The following is a 20007-nucleotide window of genomic DNA, read 5'->3' as shown; positions in this document are numbered from 1 at the left end:
CCCCCCCCGGAAGCTTTAACACAATGCTTTAATAATAATAATAATAACTGCAATTTCTGTAACTCTGTGTTTGTAGAGACCAGAACTCTTATGCATTTTTACTTGAGGTGGTCATAGTGCACAGTGAAGATTTTCAGCCTTACTGTAATGACAACAGGATCAGCATCTTTAATTTCTGGTCTTTGCTAAGTTACGTCTAGCAATCCCAAAATTCAATGAAAGCCTTTAGCTTCCCTGAAAGTTTAATAACATCATAAAGAGAAGAGAATAAAAATGTTAGTTTGATCTCATAATAATAAGTATTCTGCTCACTAGGAGACATGGATTTATATTAGTTTTTCTTAAAATTTAAATTTAATAAATGTTTTCATAGATTTTTTTTTCCCCTGTGAGTGTTGTAGAGAGAGGGATCTGCTATTCTGTTTAGTTGGTGTCTTCAGTTTCAGATAACTAGTATGATGTTTAACTGAAAATCTTGAATACATGTAAAATGTGTAATTACAGTAAAATAAAATGCAAGGTGTTTTATTTCCATTGGTGTAGAACAGGCAATGGAGCATTTTTGAGGGTATTGTACGTTGCAGAATAGATAAGTGGTTGTTTCTCCAGAAGGCAGCATTGCCAAGACTGCTCTAGCAACTAGCTAGGCAGCTAATTGTCAATCTTTAGGCTTCTGAGTGTTTTTTTTTTTTTTAAAGGACTAGAGGAAATGCTTTGAGATTCCATCTAAGTATCATAGGAAAATTGAATTAATGCGCCAGACTTGTAAATATTATTTATTAAAGCTTTTAGTCCATCTTTCCTTACATCTTGTTAAAAGGATCAATCACATGATCTGATGGTGTGGGATTTTTCTGTGAATAAAAGATGGATGCTGGGACTGTGTGGGGGTTGTAGAGCAGGGCTGAGGTATGTTGGTAGAAATACCTAGTGAAAGTACCAAATTTTCCCCTTATGCAATAATTGGGTTTTGTATATGCTTTCTTCCATTTCGTGAAATTCACCTAGTGAGAAAAAGGTGCTAGCGAGTAGAAAAAGGCATGCAGGTGGTGGAATTTCATACTATATACATTTTGGGCTCAAGAGTGAAGTCAGACATTGACATACCAAGTCAGAAGTTCCGCAGAGAGTTCCCAGACAATCAGGGCACTGGAGCACATGAGGAAAGAGTTGAATCTTAAAGTAGTCTAACACATTCTTATTGTACAGGCTCAAGGTACTTACAGGAAATTACATTGTTTATTGAGTAGCTTTTGAAGTTAGAATTTCTGTTTCTGGGATTAAAATCACTTCCGTGCTCAGCCCACTAATAGCACATTATCACAAGCCTTTACATGACTACATCATTGTCTTTGGCTTAGATCTGCACAGAGTTCCCATCAGAATTGATACCTGATTTCTTTGTTAATGACATTTGTTTAATTATATAGAAATAAAGTATTTGTGCTGTGTACATGAATGAGCAGTTCTCTGTTGCATATTGAAGTATTGCAAATGCTGGCACAAAAGACAAGTATTTCCAAGCTGGCTGAATAAGCAGTTGCAAAATGTTTGCAAATCTAGGCTGAGCTGCTGTGATTCTGTTCGGAGTCCAGCCATATTTTGTACCTGCTTGATTGCCTTTATGCTAAATAATTTACAGAGAAAGGGAAAGGTTCAGGCTAGAGAGCCCCAGAAAACTAAGCCCCTGCGGTTGCTCACTAGCCAAGCAGAGAGAAGATTTTAGAGAAGTTGTTGCCCTTCTTGCTCTGCATGTCATCATTTAAAAGAGAGAGAATATGAAAAGCAGCTCCACTTGAATGGAGAAGACAGCTTAATACTGCTACAAAGATAGGAGACGATGTTATTGAACTGTGTGTGTTTGGGAATATTCATATGGTCAAATGATGTGCTGTTTTATCTTGCATAAGGTGAAAATACTACTCAAAGGGACAGTGATTTAAAAGAAATTATTTTAAAAGATTTAAAATACACACACACGTAGAGAGACCTGCAAAATGCATACAGTTTTGAAATAAGACAGTAGATGAGCAGCACATCGTCTGTCACCTCCACATTTGAAAGAAATGTGAGCATTAAAGACTGCCTCTTTTCTTGGAAATTATTCAGAATGTTGCTTATGCTTCTGTTGTTTGTCGTTCTGGTATTTAAGGTCCTACACAGAATGATAGCTCCAGAGTAAGGAATGATACGCGGTAAGACATTTTTCCTCTTTTTTTATACTGCCTTTCAGTGTTTGCAGTTTTGAGATGGGAATTGTATGCATTATAAAGAAGACAACTGAAAAATTTCTGAGTATGCCCTGCCACAGTATCTCTTAAGATCTGAGCATGTCCTAAACAAAAATACCGTACCATTGTATATTCACATATTAAACTGTTTTCTATATGAGCCCCATCTTCTAGCTTCAGTTTGCCTCCATACCTGACTGATCTTTTTGGTTTTCCCCTTAGCATTCTTATCCTTCTCACAATGATTAACCGAAGTAAAATATTAAAAAAAAAAAAAATCCCAATCTAACCAATGAGTAAATGGCACCAGTTATTTTTGCAGTGTTTTGCTTTATAGCATAAAGGTCTCAGAATTATATTTAGCTTTGTTAAGAAGATAGCAAAAGCTCTCTAGCAGTTGCAGTGTTTTCAGGTCGATACCGGATTATGTACCCTGCTGCTTGGTAGGATAAAAGTGTGACCATGCTTGATGGTGGATTAACCTGCAATGAGCACCGTGCCACTTTAGTTCCCAGTACTACTAGTATTTTAAGGATCTGTACAATGCCCAAGACTCTTGGATGACATCTGGAGTAGCTAAGTTAAATTTCACTATTTTTTAAATGGATCATAACTGTCTTAGCTAAGTCATATAAAGTCTTCCCATGAAAGTTTATTTTTGTCCGGTTCCTTTTTCATGCCCAGAAGAATGTTTGCATGCTTGGGTATCCAGAATGTCTGAGTGTGTAATAGTCTCACAGCAATAGTAAGAGTAACTTTGCTTTTAGTATCAACCAGTGGAGGTTTTGGTGTTCATTAAACATCCATTTTGAGGATCATGGCTATGATCTGGCATTCGACTAGCAGTGGTTATTGTTACATGTACAATAATGTTTTAATATGCATTATTATACCTTAAGCAAACTGATCAAATCCACTAAAGATAAAAGGTTACACTTTTGACCTTCATGTTCAAACAGCAGCAGTATGTTTTCTGGGACTGAGGAAAAACCAGGCTGTAGCTCTTAAAACTTCAGATCACTAATGATTTGTACACACTTCCATAGTAATTTACTTTGGGGTTGGTATGATACGGTGTGAATTATGTGCACCACGCCTGGTAGAGAGCAAAAGTGTGTTTGACAATGATATTGAGGTCAAATGTACGTGATACTACTTGATCCTCTATGACTTGTGATTTACTTAGGCTTACATACTGGTTTGTATTTTGTGTACATTTAAAGGAAGGTAATTTCAGAGGTACTGGCCTGAAACTGTAACCTATGGTTTTATTACTGATGGCCTGTGAAATTGGTCTGTTAATCCACTAAAATTTTAGTTGACAGTCTGTTTTGGTTTTTGTTTGTTTTTTTTTTCCTCAACATTTGGTTTTTGTTTGTTTTTTTTTTTCCTCAACATTCTGAAAATAAAATGTTTTAGAAGTAAAGATGTAGATAACTCTGCTTAAGGAGATAGAAATATATCAGAATAATCCACTGCTAGGTATAACTGAACAGTACAGAATGGGTGAGTGCTGCTGTGTAGTTTCTTAATTCTTGTAAAGTTGAGAAGCTTATATTCATAGCTGTTGGTCAAAATTTTCATGCTTAGTCCTAAATTCTCCAGCCCTTTCCAGAATTGAGTTTAGGGGGAAAATTGGTGTACGTGTAATTAAGTTTTCTAAAAATCTGAAGCATTCTGTGTGTTCTGAGCCTATGCTACTAGCCCTGTGGAGCAAATGCACACAGGCTGTTCTCAGGTCTTAGGTAACTTCCCATCTCATTAGGGACAAGTGGAATTCATGGGCAGAAATAGCTCAACATCAAAATCCAGAGCCTGGGCCTAAAGGCAGGTGTATCGGGTTGGGAAATAAAAGGAGATTTCAGTGACAGATTTCTATACATCTATTTCACCACCTTTTCATCAGTTGAGTTTTCTTATACCTCAGGAGATAAACTCTTTAGTATGTTTACAAAACTCTTTAGTATGTTTATACAGATGTATAAGTTTTAATAATTCTTATGAATGTAAGAATCTCACCTAGTCATAACTGTTACATTCCAGTGTCTTCCATAAAGGTTAATGTCATCATACGCTATTAGAACAGTTCTTTCTGTCTTTTCCTGCAAAAGGACTAGCTCAAATGGCCTTGAAAGCTGTGAAGATGCTGTTCCCAATGAAAACAAGACTGTTAATGGCAGTGATTCTCCATTACTCACAAATGGAAACTGCAAACCTTCTAGACCTCCCAGGCCCTCTAGACCACCTCCACCCACTCCGCGCAGACCCACTTCAGGAGCTGGTATGTGTTCTGGGGCCAGGCATTCATTTCAAACTGCACACTCTTCGAATGAACATAGCTGTTCCTGAAGCTGATTTTTAACTACACTTTTTCATGGTAAATTCTTTGGCAGATAGCTTCTGAAGGACAGTTTTTTAGCTTGCTTTCAGTGTAATCGTTGTTCCTATTATTAGAAATCTCTTGCTTCCATGTCTGCCGAGTAATGATCGCAGTGATGCTGCTACATATAGGGGAGCTGGGACCAAAAGAAAACAAGTGAATGCTACCGCTGTACTAAGACATCCACTGAGTTTGAGGCTTGAGGTGAAATCTACTGAAGGACTCACAGAACTGTCTCAAGTTGATAATACTGGGTTTTGAAATACTGGTTACTTGTTTCTACAGTTCTAGTTTAATTCTGTGAAATAGCAGCACTTAAAACATTAGTCTTTTGCAATGAAATGGATTTTTTTATTTTATCAGATTATTTAAAAATTACAAAATTTGAAGACAAGTAGTTCTGCAAAGTTAGTTGGTGTTTTTAGGGTAACTGCTTTACCCGCATAGACTACAGTCTGTTTCAGTAGTCTCATTATTACAATTGATAAATGCTTAGTCTGGATGGGAAACTGCGGTACAGTAATTGCTTTAAAAGATTAATCCATTGTAGTTCAGTAATAAGGCCGGACTTGTATACAACCTCTAACCCCACCACCAAATAGCATTCAGAAAAAACTGAAAGCATTTAAAGAATGTATGTATTCCTTTCCCATTCCAATATTTTATTTCCATGCAATGTCAAATATCTTATTGAAAATTTTATGCTGATTATTTCTTAAATTATTATTCCAAATAATAAATACCAAAAAATCAACTCATCAGTGCAAGAAAGTAGTTTTTGTTTATAAACATGTAGTGTTTTACAGAACGCAGACAACTTGTTCAATAAATATGATTTATTCTGTCAGAAATATCAAAAATTGTGCTGTTGATGACAGTTCTCAGACAAAAGCATTTTTACAAAGTGAGACAAAATTACTTTTAGTTTTTGTGAAAGTTGTAAAATGTGGCTGTGCGTGTGCACTTTGAAATATCAGTTCTTGCATGTTTGCTTTAGTGATTTACAACTTCTAAAATAGATAGGTGACAATATCAGTTAAAGGCTTTTTCTTCTTTCTTTGATATCTTTGAAATCACAGCAAGTGTAAATGGTCCTTCATCCACATCCACAGAAAATGATGGGGCCAGTGCAGGATCACTGGCAGGTACAGCTGCAAATACATCTTCAGAGCAGAGCCCTGAGGGGTTAACAGCTGCAACAACAGCTTCTCCAACTGCAGCGCTCACCACACCTCCGGTATCAAGACAAGTCCAGCCAGTAAATCCTCCCTCTCAAGCACTTACTACAGTCAGTCAAGGTCCTCTTCCACCTGGGTACGAATTTAATGACTTTTTTTTTAATGACATTTCTGCTTTTTATGTTACTTTGCCTTCAGCACGTGTAGCAAAACCTTCATAACATCTGCCTTTTGCTGCCTAACAGCTTCCCCTTGCCATGATATTAATTTGGAGGTTTTCGAAACTGTTTTGGTTAGTGGGCCTTCCAGCATGGTTTGTCCAAGATAAAGATTAGTCTTTCAGATGTTTTTGATACCTGTCATACGTTCCTGTGTCAGTGAAACATCGACGTTTTAAATAGTGTGATAGCTTGCTGTTTTCAAAACAGAATGAAGTCAGGTAGTAAAATGCTGGCAGAGATAAACAGAAGAAAAGCTGCTATTGCAGTACCTAATCTGCAATATGTCCTGAAGTTCTGGACTTCAGACTCCAGCTCCTGGGAGTAGCGTGAGCACACTCTCTCAGGCACATGTGGAATTTGCCAGATGGTTTGTCTGCTGCCTCAAAGCTCTCATTTACTTTCTAAATAAGAAAAGCCCAAAACCAAAAACCCACCACACAAAAACCAATCCAAAAGTTTCTTGACTCTGAGTGAGGGAAAGCAAAAGCTTTCCAATGTGAGTGGTATAATTGGTGAAACATCTGCCTTAATTTGCAGGCAATTGAACCAGAAGGTAGGAAGGGTCTGAATTACATACCGAACTTACAAGATTATGGTGAATTATACAGGTCGTCTGGAAAACACCGGTTGTTGCTTTACCATTTTGATTTCAACAGCAGTGGCAAATTAGCATGCTTTTTTCCCTGTAATATTGCATTTGATGCAAATGCAAGGGTAAGTCAGTATCCCAGATCCTGCTTTTGCAGAAAATATGTGACCAGCCCTTATGATGAACTCTATATAGGTGATCTGTGCAAAATTTGCATATTTTGAGGATTTAAATTGAATTAACCTTACTCTAAAAGGGGATTATGCTCTGCAGATGCTTTTGTTCAACAGATTATTGATACACTTGATACTAAATACAAAACTTCGCTTCATTGTTTTAAAATGTGCGTGCAGGCATGAATTTTAGCTTCATTTTCCCAGAAACTAAAGGTGGTCATGTAGAACATTTTTTGTATTCTAATTGACATAGAACCACTGCTGTACAGCATTTTGGTGCATCTTGTGAACCAAGAGTTAGTTTCAGGCATATTTAGAAATGAGCATTTTATGAAAACAAACATCTTCATACTGTAGATGAGTGGTTGCAGTATTTTGAACCAGAGGAAGATAAAAATATTGGTTTTATTTTCAGTTGGGAGCAAAGAGTAGACCAGCATGGTCGAGTATACTATGTAGATCATGTTGAAAAAAGAACAACGTGGGATCGGCCAGAGCCTCTTCCTCCAAGGTGAGTCAGGATAAGTATTCTGATTGTCTAGGGTGTGTCTGGATTTTTCAGAAATGGATGACTGACAGTTTACTAAAGCTAGAAAGCATATTTGCAAATAGAAATGTGAACCCAATGCAACAGTTGTTCCAGGTTGTCTCTAAGGAGTTCTGCAAAAATGCATAGCACATAGTATGGAAAAGAGTTGAATGTCAAAAATAAAAGAATGTGAATTTCCTGTCAGAGATTAAACAAGTGCATCTTTACTGATAAACGAATTTAAGTTAAAGTTAGTAGACACCCCCAACTGCAAGAGAGAACAAAAACCACAGGAAATACTTTGGGACTGAGGTAACTATCAGCTCGAGCAAGAATGCCCTTGGTTACGTCTTTATCCTGAAGCTACTGTTTGGAGGCCTTTGATCTTGTCTCAGGGTTACAGCTGCTGATTTGCGATGTTCTTATAAAATGGCTTTGGTGATTAGGCTTTTCCATCTTTTAGCATCAGAACAGCCAGTGCTGTAAGTCTCTACATGGAGGTGGTGTTCACACTGATTCTGTTTCTTGCTTTTTGAAAAATGTAGGAAAAACAGAAGAATTACTCTTGCACTTCAGTTCACAGAAAGAAAAACTGGTAGACAGTCTCATAAGGGGAACCCACATGTCAAATTTATTTTGAACTCTGTGAGGATTGACTAGTGTATTACTTATACTTATTCAAAAGTTGTGTAAATAGTACTGATTTCATATGAATTGAAAATAAACACCCAAGTGAAAAACAAACAAACAAAAAACCCAAACCAAAAGCCAATGCCCGCACCTTCCTGTTCTGCCAAATGGGAGTGAAGTGAGGAAGCCTTGCATTGTACAGCCAGACTGTCAGGGCTTTTGCTGCCTTTTAGAAGAAACCGGCAGACTGTTGTATTAAGGGTTGGGCGGGATGAATGCAGTAATGACAGTATAGTACTGACAGTAGTTTGTGTAGCTCTTAAACTCTTTAAAAAAAGTCCTGGAAGTACAGTAAATTGAATGAGTCTGACTTGGTACAGTATGCAACAACTGAAGTAATTCTCATCATGTGATTTTTGCTCTTACGTAGTTCTAGTAGAGTTTAAAAGGAGAAAAAAAGGTCTGCTGCTGAGCCTATGTTTTATATCCACTTCAACATACTGTTTGCCTAAAAGTGCTTCTGAGCCCTTAAAGTTGTCTGCTATTGAGAACTGTTGTATGTGATTTTTTTAAAGCTGGGAGCGACGAGTTGACAACATGGGGAGAATTTATTACGTTGACCACTTCACTAGAACAACAACGTGGCAGAGACCCACACTAGAGTCTGTCCGAAATTATGAGCAGTGGCAGCTTCAGCGCAGTCAGCTTCAAGGAGCTATGCAGCAATTTAATCAGAGATTTATATATGGGGTAAGGAACATAATGATGACTATAACAAATAAGTAAGTGGTATCTTTTTCAAATTTTCAACTCATTTCTCTTCTACGTATTGAAAGTATATACGTATTTGGGTTTTGGGCATCTTTGTGGGTGACTCTTCCCCATAAAGGTGCCAGACTTTGTTGTGGTTTATTCTTTATGATACTATAGTATCTTTGTAGGTGTAGCATGGCAGGAAGTAACCTTAGTTCATGTCCCTGCAATGACTGCAGGCAGCACAGGCAATGTAACGTTTTGTATTTGTCAGCTGAATATGGGTTATGTTCTTTGATAAAGTTTAGGTACAATATTGGTAAAAGCAATGGGTTCAAAAGAAACTACAGCTTGGTAATGATGGATTATTTGTATTGTGTCTTGTATTGGCTGTACCAAACACCTGGAAGGTAAGCAAGCTCACAGGGCACATAGTTCTGCTTTGGGTAAAATGTAATACACACACTGAATGTTATGAAAGCAGGGAAATTGAAAATAATCCTTCCGGAATTTTAAATCCATTCTTTACCTCTGATGAATAGTAGACTTCAGATCACTCTAGCTCATGCTACTAGTTTACCAAGAAGGGTGTAGATTCTTAATTTGCTGTATGTGTAGAGAATAAAAATGGACCTAATAAATGGTGGTAGTGAGAACTGTACTAAATGCAGGAATGAAGTGGTTTGGTTTCTCATTGTTTTGGGTGCTACTGTACTACTGAGTAGGCAGGGGCACTAAACAACGAGTAATTACTTTCTTGGCACTGCAGTTAATTAAACATGCCAGAGTCTGTAAAATAGGTCTTCTCTGTGGAGAAAAATAAATCTGGCATCTTTGCTTATATGTAACATTAACAAAAATGCATTTTTCTCAGTAGCTCATGCTGGCTGTGGTAGAACATCGGGAAAGGAAATGGCTAGTCCTTAATGTACCATTTCTTTATGTGACTTGCAGAACCAGGACTTTTCATCCACACAGAACAAAGAGTTTGATCCTCTTGGCCCTCTGCCACATGGATGGGGTAAGGCTGACTTGAAAGTGGTTTGTAATGCAATGTAATTAAACATTAAAGCATACTTCTGCCAAATTATTTCGTCAGCTGTTCTAGGCTAGTGTCTTAAAATGAAAATCTGGATTAAAAATCTTTTAAAATTAAATCTAATCAAACGTGCTGTTAAGCAGTGTCCTGACAAGGATGTGCAGTTTCAAAGTAGATTAGAAACTGTGAAAGACCCTCTTTACTCCCTGTGACTATCATAATAGCTTCTTTCACACTGTCATGCTTTTTTTATCACTTTCATTAGGCAGGATTCTCCCCACTCCCAGTCCCAAACCAGACTACAAATCAGGCTGCCGAAGTCCCTCTCCAAGCCAATTCTTGGAGAGTTTTGTTGGTCTGAAAATGTTTTTTATCATGACAACCAACCACTTCTTGACTTACCCGCTTGCTGGAATAAATTTGGTTTTTTACTTTACAGGGCTAATAATTTACAATTAATATAATGGGGTGTGTGTACAAAAATGGAAGTGTAAAATAATTTCTGGTGTGTCAAGCAGATAGAAGAATTCAGGTTTAATGATACATAGGCAAAGTTCTCAAAACTGTGTAATTGTAAAGTAAGTAGTTACTTGGCAGAGTTAGACCTGACTTTTTGGCTCATCTGTTCTTCAAACATAACAATTTGGATTTTTAGTTCTGGTATCGATGCAATTTCATGCTGTAAAATTGTTGTTCGCCACACTAGTGCTTTGTTGCATTACATACAACATTTCAAAGAAAGTTCTTTAGCTGGCATTGCCCAGGAAGATACAAAGCTGAGTTTCTACGTTGTGTTGAATTCTGCGGTCAGTGTAACTCTTAGACAGATGTCTACTTCCAGACTTCTCTTGTAAACTGAAGCTTTTAACCTGTGGTAGATTTGGTCTGTTATTGTAATTTGTGTTCTAAATCCTTTATTTCTTTTGCAACACTAAATAAAAATAGCATAAAGACCTGCGGAATGGTACGGAAGAATAAGTTGGGGCATTTATCATAAGGTTTGCTCAGTCATGGGCATACCCTAACTATCTGAGAGAAGATATAATTGTATTTTCTTGGAAACTGCATTGATAACTTTTTATTCCCTGCTCACAATTTGAATATGAAGCCCTTGTACTTTCTTAATACTTTTGTTTACATCTGTTACGTATTTTGTGTTAACTGTCTATATTGCTTGTAAGATATGCCAGAGTAATCAAAGTATGTGGCATTTCTTGTGGAGAAAACAGCTTACATTTTTTCTTCCAATTGATTTTTTCCTACAATTGAAAAATAAATAGCATAGTAAAGGATATTAAGGTAGAAATTTCAACTTCATCAATATTTTAATCCATATAAAGTTTTAACTTTCAGAAATACTGAAAAACCTTTTTAAAAAGTGCGAACAGTAGGCCAGTAGATCTAGTGAAGATAAATCTCCTGAGATGAGCTACTTCCTTCACACAGTTTTATATTGTTGCGATACCCAGAACACTGCTTGCAGTCAGGATTGTTGGTATAAGCAGTGAAGGTAGAGGTAGCTTAATTTTTCAGGGTAGGAAGTGAGGCACAAGGGACTTTCCCTATGAACACCTTCAAGTGCAGCTTTCCGTGGAGGATGGCTGATGGTGCAGTTTCATGGGACTGTTGCCAGTCAGTAGTATCAGAACAGGTTCCTGTTTGTGAATAACCTAATTAGGAATAATGTCAATGAGAGTGAAAAGATGTTGATTGAGTCAAAGGAGGTACACAGAAACCTGAAGACAGTAGAGGCTGTGGCAGGGTCTGTTGATAGGGTTTTATGTATTCTGTTTGATGTAGTCTCAGCAATACATTAAGCAGGTATTGAAATTTTTTTCCTTTCATATCTTTTCAGAAAAGAGAACTGACAGCAATGGCAGAGTGTATTTTGTCAATCACAACACACGAATCACTCAGTGGGAAGATCCCAGGAGTCAGGGGTAAGAAATCAGTTGCGGCTTTCATGTGAGTCTGGAATGAAAATGTAACAGAGTAGTGAGGCTGAGAGCTAGGAAATGCTGCCCACACCTGAAACATGGATTGTCCTGCACAAAATTCAGACAGCCTGGTAAAATATTAAAAGGTACTAGCCAAAATGGAAACTGTCAAAATATTACTTAGTAATGGTGCAACTACCAGGAAGGTCTTGGACAACAGCATTAAATTTATTCCCCAGAACAGCTCCTACTGTTTGTGTAAAAAATACATGCATGTCTAAACATTTGTATCATTGGGTGAGGGAGGAATTTCTTCCATATGGTGCTGGGATAGTACAGAGGATCCTGAATAAGGATTTGATTATTTCCTAGGCAATCAGTAGCTAAGAGACAGAAAGAAGACAAACTTGAAAAACTGCAGCACCCCTCTTTACACCTTCTAAAAAAAATATAAAAGAGAGAACTTGAGGCACTACTAAAAGGAATGGAGTACTGTTTATTTGGGCTCTGGTTACTCTGACTGAGGTAGGGAATGTAGTCAGGAAGTGGAGGGGGAAGGGTGTTCAATCCCAGCTCCTCCTGTTTGAGCTGAAAATTTCCATTTGGTGCAGCAGCTTCATCTGTCATCTGTAGAGAAGGAGTAAGAGGAGAGGGAGTGGAATAGCTTAGTATGAGTGGAGGAGTAATAGCTGCTGCCAGAGGTGACACCTTTTCCATCCCAGTCATGTCTCCAGCAGCTGACTGTGTGGAGAACACTTACTCTTAATGCAACCCAACAACCACTTGTGCTGGCTTCACAGTTAGAAATACGGTCCTACAATGTAGTTCTGTCGAGGGGAGTCACGCTGAGAACACTTTGGAATGACACTACTCACGTCTTCCAAATATAATGAGATGTATTTTTGTTTATACCAAAAGTGGGTTGGAAGTTGCGGAAAAATGATGCAAGATCAGTATTTGCCTTCCCCACCTTCCCCAGTTCTGAAACTCTTTAGTTTTTGGCCACTGGGATCATACATAAGCTACTTACTAAAATTGTATCAGTTTGAGTAAAAAACTAATAGAAGATGAAATTTTGTTGTTTAGGCAGAGGAAACATCACTAAACCTTGTTTACATTTTTCCTGTAAGTTTCTGTTTGCCATTACTCCAGGTAGTGCAACCAAATGAGTTAATGTTTATTTAAACAGTCATTTTGGTCTAATTGAGAGCTGACATGAAAATTTAAGAGGAAAAAAAGGCAGAATAAATATTGAATGGAAAGTTTCTCAGTATGCAGTTTTTTTAAATTGCCAAAACTTTTACTGTCTTGAGTATTGTTCAATTGACTTCATACATTAAGTTGATCAGGTACCATATATTTTCTTGTATCCATAGTCAGTTAAATGAGAAGCCCTTACCAGAGGGCTGGGAAATGCGATTTACTGTGGATGGTATTCCGTATTTTGTGGATCACAACAGAAGAACCACTACGTACATAGATCCCCGCACGGGCAAGTCTGCTCTGTAAGTGTTGGTAATAGAAAGTTTTATATGTAGTAATGCTTCTTACTCTTCTGTGGTTTTTTCATCCACTGGTAACTGTCCCTGAAGGAGGCCGTGTTTTGAACACTTCAGAATCTGTCTTGCCAACTAATAAGTAACATTTGAGGGTAATAGAGTACCTTCATTAGTGCTGCTGATGACCAGATCCTTTCCTTCCAGTTAGTAGTCTTTCTTTTCAAAAGTACACTCAACCCTTTCATTCTTTTGATTTTTAGGAACCAGAGTAGAGTTAAAACCAGAATTTAACTCCCAACTTAAATTAACTACATTTCACCCCCAACTTAATGTTAGAATCTTTTTTACAGTTAAGTCAGACACTATTTTAAAAGTACTGTGTATGCATGCCACAATTTACAAAGGAAGATTTTTGCTATAGTTTAGTTTAAAACCAAGAAAACTACACCCTAAAAATCAAAAAATGAGAATAGGAATCTTCCAGCTAGATAGCCAGCTAAACCACACAGCTATATAACTGATACATTTGCAGTCTTTTACTTAATTACAAAAACTCTTCTGAAGTTCACTTTTTTCTCCTTTTGTTTCCAGAGACAATGGACCCCAGATAGCTTATGTGCGTGATTTCAAAGCAAAGGTCCATTACTTCAGATTCTGGTGTCAGGTACAGATTCAGTTCTTGGGAATATTTGTGTGCATTTTTGGGTGGGGTTTTTTTGCTTATGTACTTTAAATGAACTCAGTACCTTGCAGTTAAAGGTAATCAAACTACCTTTAAGGTTAAAGGTGAGTTAAATTAGGAGTGAGTAAAGAAAGGACTTGCTCTATAAACTCACATAAGCTTTACAGCTAGGGAAGCTATGGCTTTAAAACTTTTTAGAATAAAAGAAAACCAATTTAGCTACTTTTTTAAGTGTTGGGTTTCACAATAGTGTTTTCTTTCTGCTGTTAAAAAGGGAATATATGGAGGCACAGTATTTTTATAGTTAATACAAGATCTACTGTCTGCACAAATACATACTTCTGGAAGAAAATGCAGGGCAATTGACACAAAACACACATGTCTAAACATTGAGGAATATAGTGTGTTGTGCGTTATAATGCTCTAACATAATATCAAATTCCAGCATGCCAGTCTTGATCCTTTAAACTCAGTGTATAGCAAAAGATTATGTAAATTAGTGTTTCAGAAAAAGTCTTAGGTTTAAGTGTTCCCATTTTCAAGAGGCAATGCCCTTTGAAAAATAGCAGAGACACTAGCCTAATTTTTCACTTTGAATTTTGTGCAGAATAACTTAACATTTTTAATTTTTTATTAAATTTTGGGGTGGAAAGCCTTGCTGACTTAGAATGTGTTACTGATCTTAATGTTTTCCGATGTCGTTTAAGAGCAGAGTATTTGAACCTGTTCTAAGCAGGATGTGGAGGCAGGTATACCTCACCGTAGATGCCAATATTGGAAGCTTTCCGTTCTTGTAGTAAATTACAATTCAAATGTCTTGATTGCTGGATTTGTTTTATGTGGATTAGTGAATTTCAACTGTAGTTCTTAAAATGATGGGTACAACAAATAACAGTCCGAACTCAGTATTAGAAACTTTAAGTGATTGTACACTTCACTGTTAAAAATATTTCATTTCAGCAACTGGCAATGCCACAACACATAAAGATTACAGTGAGCAGAAAAACATTATTCGAGGACTCATTTCAACAGGTATTGTGTTACAGTATATTAGTACTAGGCATGAAAAGTTGAGTTGATTAAATTTATTGCCACACGTCATTCTTGATCCTTTGACTTCTTGCTAATGCTATTTTAAGTGAGACTAACAAAAAATACTAGTATAATAGATAGGATACATTCATACTTACATAGTAAGAGATCATGTGGAAATGTGAAGTTCTGGCTCTAAAGACTGATTCATCTCAGAGAAGGGGATTTAAAAAAAATTTATTTTTCCTCAGGATGTAAAATCTGTGTAAATTTTGATGGGAGCACTGTGGCAGAGCAGCTCCCCATTCTCAGCAAGTTTTTATGTTGAGTTTATGTTTGATGGCATATTTTTCCTTACAGTGTGTTATGTAAGGGCTACAGACCAAAATATATTAAATTGCTCTTACTCTGGATGTTGCGGGTTTTTAAAACCCCCAAAATTACTAATTCTATTTAGATTAATTCTGTTTAGATTATTAGTAGTAAAATTCTTGTTCCTGTCTACAGAACTAACACATGGTTAAAATTTGTTGCTCTACAATATTTTCAAGTGCTTTAGAATTTTACTTCTTGAATGTTCCTTGTGGCAATGAATCACTCCCATTGCTTGTTAAATTGAAGCCAAAAGCAGCTCTTTGTCAGTCTGATATGTAGAAACAGACTTGTAAGTGCACAGAACAATTCCTCTGGCAGATACTCCTCTTGGCCACTTCTGTATTCTTCTGACTTAAAATTAACTCAAGAAAATTCAGACCTTATCTAAGAAGATGAGAACTTTTAGCTTCCTCTCCCTAGCTGATTATTTTTATCTTCTCTATGTCTTCAGGCTTCACTTCTTGTAGAAATAATCACAGATGTGTCAAGGCAGGAAATTTGAACAAATAGAATAGTATGTTTTGAGACAAATATATTCTTACATAAGGATTAATGCTTTCCTGTTCAAATTACTGTAAACTGGCTTAGCAGAAGTAGCAGAATGTCTCTTCATTACGTGTAACTGGGATACCGTTCAGTATGGCATTTAACAAACACAGAATTTACTCGGTTTGGGCATGTTATTTATTGGCTGGATTTGTGTCATACACTTAGAGACAGGCTGCTGGCCTGAGTATCCACAGTCTTTGATTTCAGAATTATTATTCCTTTTCCTTTACATATTTTAATTTTAGTCTATGGAAATAGGTTTGCACTAATGCTTCAAATTCCATGAACATTCCATAAACAGATACTTCTTGTGCTCAAAGTTCATTTTATGGTCTGAATTATTAAATATTGTATTGCTTGAGAGCAAATAGTAGTAAGTCTAGCCAGTGCTTACAGCTGTTTTCTTAAAAAGAATTGATTGTTTTTCTTTTACTAAGATAATGAGCTTCAGCCCTCAGGATTTACGGAGACGTTTATGGGTTATTTTCCCTGGTGAAGAAGGCTTAGATTATGGAGGTGTTGCAAGGTAAATGAAATTGAAATGGCAAATAATATCTTTTTCTGCAAGTTGTTGATGTGAAGACTTCCGCAAAGCAGATACTTAAACTGCAGTGCTTTCAAAATGTTAGTGAAGTTTCTTCCTTACCTTTCCTCAGACTGTCTGAGGGAGACAGTTCCTTAACATGCATGCATGTCTTAAAACTGTTTAAAATCCTTTTCAGTTCACATTGGGAATTACTTTAGTCATCTCAGTGTTTAAAAGGATGCACAGTTTTCTGAACTACAGCAAGCCTTTGGCACAACTGTTGATATCAAAGTAGATGTTTATTGAAAAAGTGAATAGAAATCGACTGTCAAGTCAGAAGTCCTCACTGAAATGTATCTGAGAAGTGCATATATTAATTAGCATTCGCTAAACCCCTGAAGTTTCAATCAGGGGTAGACATTTAATCTGCTTACTTAGATAAGGGTGTGTCTTTATTCTAACCACTGACAGTTGTGTATCATTGTAATTTGCATATTGACTCATAGTTTGTGTTAGTTTCAATTTGGTTTCAGTTTGGTCTAGCATACTTTCTAGTGAAGAGGTCAGATTGACCACCTATGTGCCAACAAGTTCCTAAGTCAGCATGAGTTAGCTCAAGTAATTTCTAATTTAATTTATTTTGAAATGTGTTTTTATTGTTTGTGTGATTTCAGGGAATGGTTCTTTCTGTTGTCACATGAAGTTTTGAACCCAATGTATTGCCTGTTTGAATATGCAGGGAAAGATAACTACTGCTTACAGATAAACCCAGCCTCTTATATTAATCCAGACCATCTGAAATACTTCCGATTTATTGGAAGATTCATTGCCATGGTAAGTTCAGATATAGAAAGAGGTGGTCTCATGTAATTTCCCTATAAATAAATACTGTACCATCAGATGGATAATTAAACAATTCATTTTTTAGATGAAGCTATCAATTGTTTGGCTGTAACTACAGTTGATAGAAGTTAATACAGCATATTAGCAGTCATGATATTCTAAGTTGTTTTAGTTCTTTGGCTGTCAAATTTCATTGGTATAGAGTGCAGAATAATGTCATATTAAGTATTCCATAATTTTTTGTGTTATTTTGTCTGTTTTCATGTTCTTCAGGCTTTGTTCCATGGGAAATTCATTGACACTGGTTTCTCTCTGCCGTTCTATAAACGTATCCTAAACAAGCCCGTAGGACTCAAGGATTTAGAATCTGTTGACCCAGAGTTTTACAACTCTCTCATCTGGGTAAAGTGAGTTTGACTTTATTTTTTCATTAAATAACAATACACTGGTTTTGATTTTCACTTATGCCAGGAAGTAGGTGTAAATTTATTACTAAAAACCCAACTGGAAAGTATAGTATGTCAAGTGCAGAGCAGTACTGGAATTTCTATTGTAATTTCAGATACACAAATAATAATTTGATAATGCAAAAGCCTTTCTGGTTCATTGAATAGCCTGCACAGCATCTTGCATTCCATTTTTGCTCCTTTTTAATAAATCCAGATAGACATCACACAGGTGTGGCAGACTTGAACACTGTTACAAATAACATGGTGTGAGTAAATTCCACTGAAATTTTTCAGATAACTGATTAAAAGAAATCAGCAAAAATCCTCTCAATGTTTCTCTCTCTAGTACTTGGTTTAGTTAGAAAACAAGGTTTCGTGCTACAGTAATGTGAAGTTAGCAAATGCAGTTTATTATTTACTACCACATAATTCTTCTGTTAGTCATAACTGAAATTTGACTGAAAGGTTAATATTGAAGATTTAATGGTTTAAAGAAGTTGATGCTCATGCATTTTGTCTGTCTTCGGTCTTTTTGCTCCAAGCTGAATGATGCAAGACCATTCCTACATATACCCTTCCATGTACGCGCTGTCAGCCATCTGCCTGTTCTGTATTCATACGCAGTTTGAGTCCTCCTCCTCCACTGCTGTGCAGATTCCCTTCCAGAGAGCAGCAAGTAAAACAGAACTGGAGTTTGTTGACCATAATTATTTTGGAATTATTAAAATTATTTTAAGAAATAATAATTTAAAAACCCCTTAGATCTACAGCATTGTAATTCTGTACTTATTTTATAATAGCAGGACTCCAGGATGTGGTAGTCCATGGTTGATGTGCACCATTTCTTTCAGTAATGCAGGCGATTTTCCTTTCCCAACAGTTAAAGACAAATTCAGTTAATTTTTTTTCCTCTGCTATAATAAAAACAATTTAGCAGAAAAAATTTGTCTTTTTTTAATGTGATTAGAAAGATAAAACATTTTACTTAAGAATCATACAAAACCAGAATATTGCTTTGACAATTCATAAAAGGTGTGGGTATAGATTGGGCTTTAAAATGCAGAAATAAATAAAAAGACAAGATTGTCATCTCCTGTAGTGGAGAATCTTGGAAGCATTATCTTGCATAACAAGGAGAGGGGAAAGCAGCTTTAGGAGATGTTTACAAATTGAGATAGGAGTTTTGATTTTGTTTTTGAAGAGTAGTATGTTTGGTACTCAGTATATGTGCTGCTAAAAGGTGTAGTAACTTAAAATTCCATTAGGAAAACTTAAAATAGTTGCTATTTGAGTAAAGATGCTGTGAAATGGAGACCTGAAGGGTAAGACAAGGTCTCAAAGCTGTAAGTTCTGATTTCTGTAATTAAGGAATCCTGTTATCTGTTTTATAGTCAGAAAATATATGTGGTTTTTTTTTTAAAAAAGAGCACTTTTTTGTCATCTTTGGATTTACTGAGTTTTAGAGGCAAATACGGTGTGGAAAAATGCAAGGTATAGGGAAGAAATCTGCATTAAGCCATTGTCTGTAGACAAAAGTCGCCTCTTTGCGTTTTTGTGTGTAGTGCGTATAAGCTGGCCTTATTTCACAACTCAGAGCAATGGGTTTTCTTTATAACATCCCACAACTGCAAGGTCTTTCAGTGCTGCTCGAGTGTGTTTCATTCATTCTGTGTAGGGGTCTTTCGGTGCATATGTAATTTATAATGGTCTACAAGAGAGCACAGAGGCTTCTGGGTGTCAGTGTTAGGCTGCTTGTCTATGGCAATAAATGGGGACTTGTCACAGCCATTGCAGACTCATTCTTCACCTCGTTTTAAATCACAGTATGCACTGTTGCCAGATACCACCCAGTGGCTTGTTGGTGTGAAACTTCCAAGACCATATGCTTGGTACCAGCAGTCCCTAACCAAAGATTTTATCAAAGGCAGGAGGAGCCTGCATCTGTAGAAAGGAACGAGACAGCTCAGAGCTTACTGTCAAGAACAACTCTTACACCTCACTCCGTATAAGAGGGTTTCAAATGACTAAACTGTGCTGGCTACATATGCTTTTATTAATCTGCACTCGGTGTTTGGGGATTTCCCCCCCCCCCTTTATTTTTTAACCCCAGAAGAAAGCAACAGGGAAGCTTAAGGGTATAATGAGAACTTTTCTGAAGGCTGCCTCTGGAGCAAATATGACCCAAATATCAGTAGCAATTTCTGTAGTGATGAAGAAGTCTTCAAGGTTGGAGTCCATGAGGGGCGTTGCCCCTTTGAAAAGGCACTTAAGTATATGAAAATTCTGGAGAAAAAGCTTCAGACCTCTGAGCGGTGCACATTGACCGTGCAGAGACCCTAACTTCATTTCGTGTTGCTCAGCCTGCTTGTTTGTGATGCTGATGAAGTTA

The 20007-nt window shown here is 36.8% G+C and overlaps 1 protein-coding gene across 1 annotated transcript in view; it reads left to right on the top strand.

The window, feature by feature from the left end:
- The window catches only part of ITCH (itchy E3 ubiquitin protein ligase), a gene marked incomplete at its 3' end in the record, with an annotated part of 25860 nt that overhangs the window by 1407 nt on the left and 4446 nt on the right, over nucleotides 1–20007 (top strand). The window contains exons 3-15 of the mRNA XM_010146645.1: nucleotides 2153–2195; nucleotides 4343–4512; nucleotides 5691–5925; nucleotides 7191–7286; nucleotides 8510–8684; nucleotides 9642–9708; nucleotides 11582–11666; nucleotides 13040–13168; nucleotides 13754–13826; nucleotides 14805–14876; nucleotides 16238–16326; nucleotides 17001–17160; nucleotides 17443–17576. Of these exons, the coding sequence (XP_010144947.1) occupies nucleotides 2153–2195; nucleotides 4343–4512; nucleotides 5691–5925; nucleotides 7191–7286; nucleotides 8510–8684; nucleotides 9642–9708; nucleotides 11582–11666; nucleotides 13040–13168; nucleotides 13754–13826; nucleotides 14805–14876; nucleotides 16238–16326; nucleotides 17001–17160; nucleotides 17443–17576 (1528 nt within the window). The remainder of the gene's footprint in view (nucleotides 1–2152; nucleotides 2196–4342; nucleotides 4513–5690; nucleotides 5926–7190; nucleotides 7287–8509; nucleotides 8685–9641; nucleotides 9709–11581; nucleotides 11667–13039; nucleotides 13169–13753; nucleotides 13827–14804; nucleotides 14877–16237; nucleotides 16327–17000; nucleotides 17161–17442; nucleotides 17577–20007) is intronic.

Source organism: Eurypyga helias, unplaced genomic scaffold (assembly GCF_000690775.1).
Source record: "Eurypyga helias isolate BGI_N326 unplaced genomic scaffold, ASM69077v1 scaffold4852, whole genome shotgun sequence".
NCBI lineage: Eukaryota > Metazoa > Chordata > Aves > Eurypygiformes > Eurypygidae > Eurypyga > Eurypyga helias.
The sequence above is the reverse complement of the archived record's forward strand: the minus strand, read 5'-3'. Positions and strand labels throughout refer to the sequence as shown.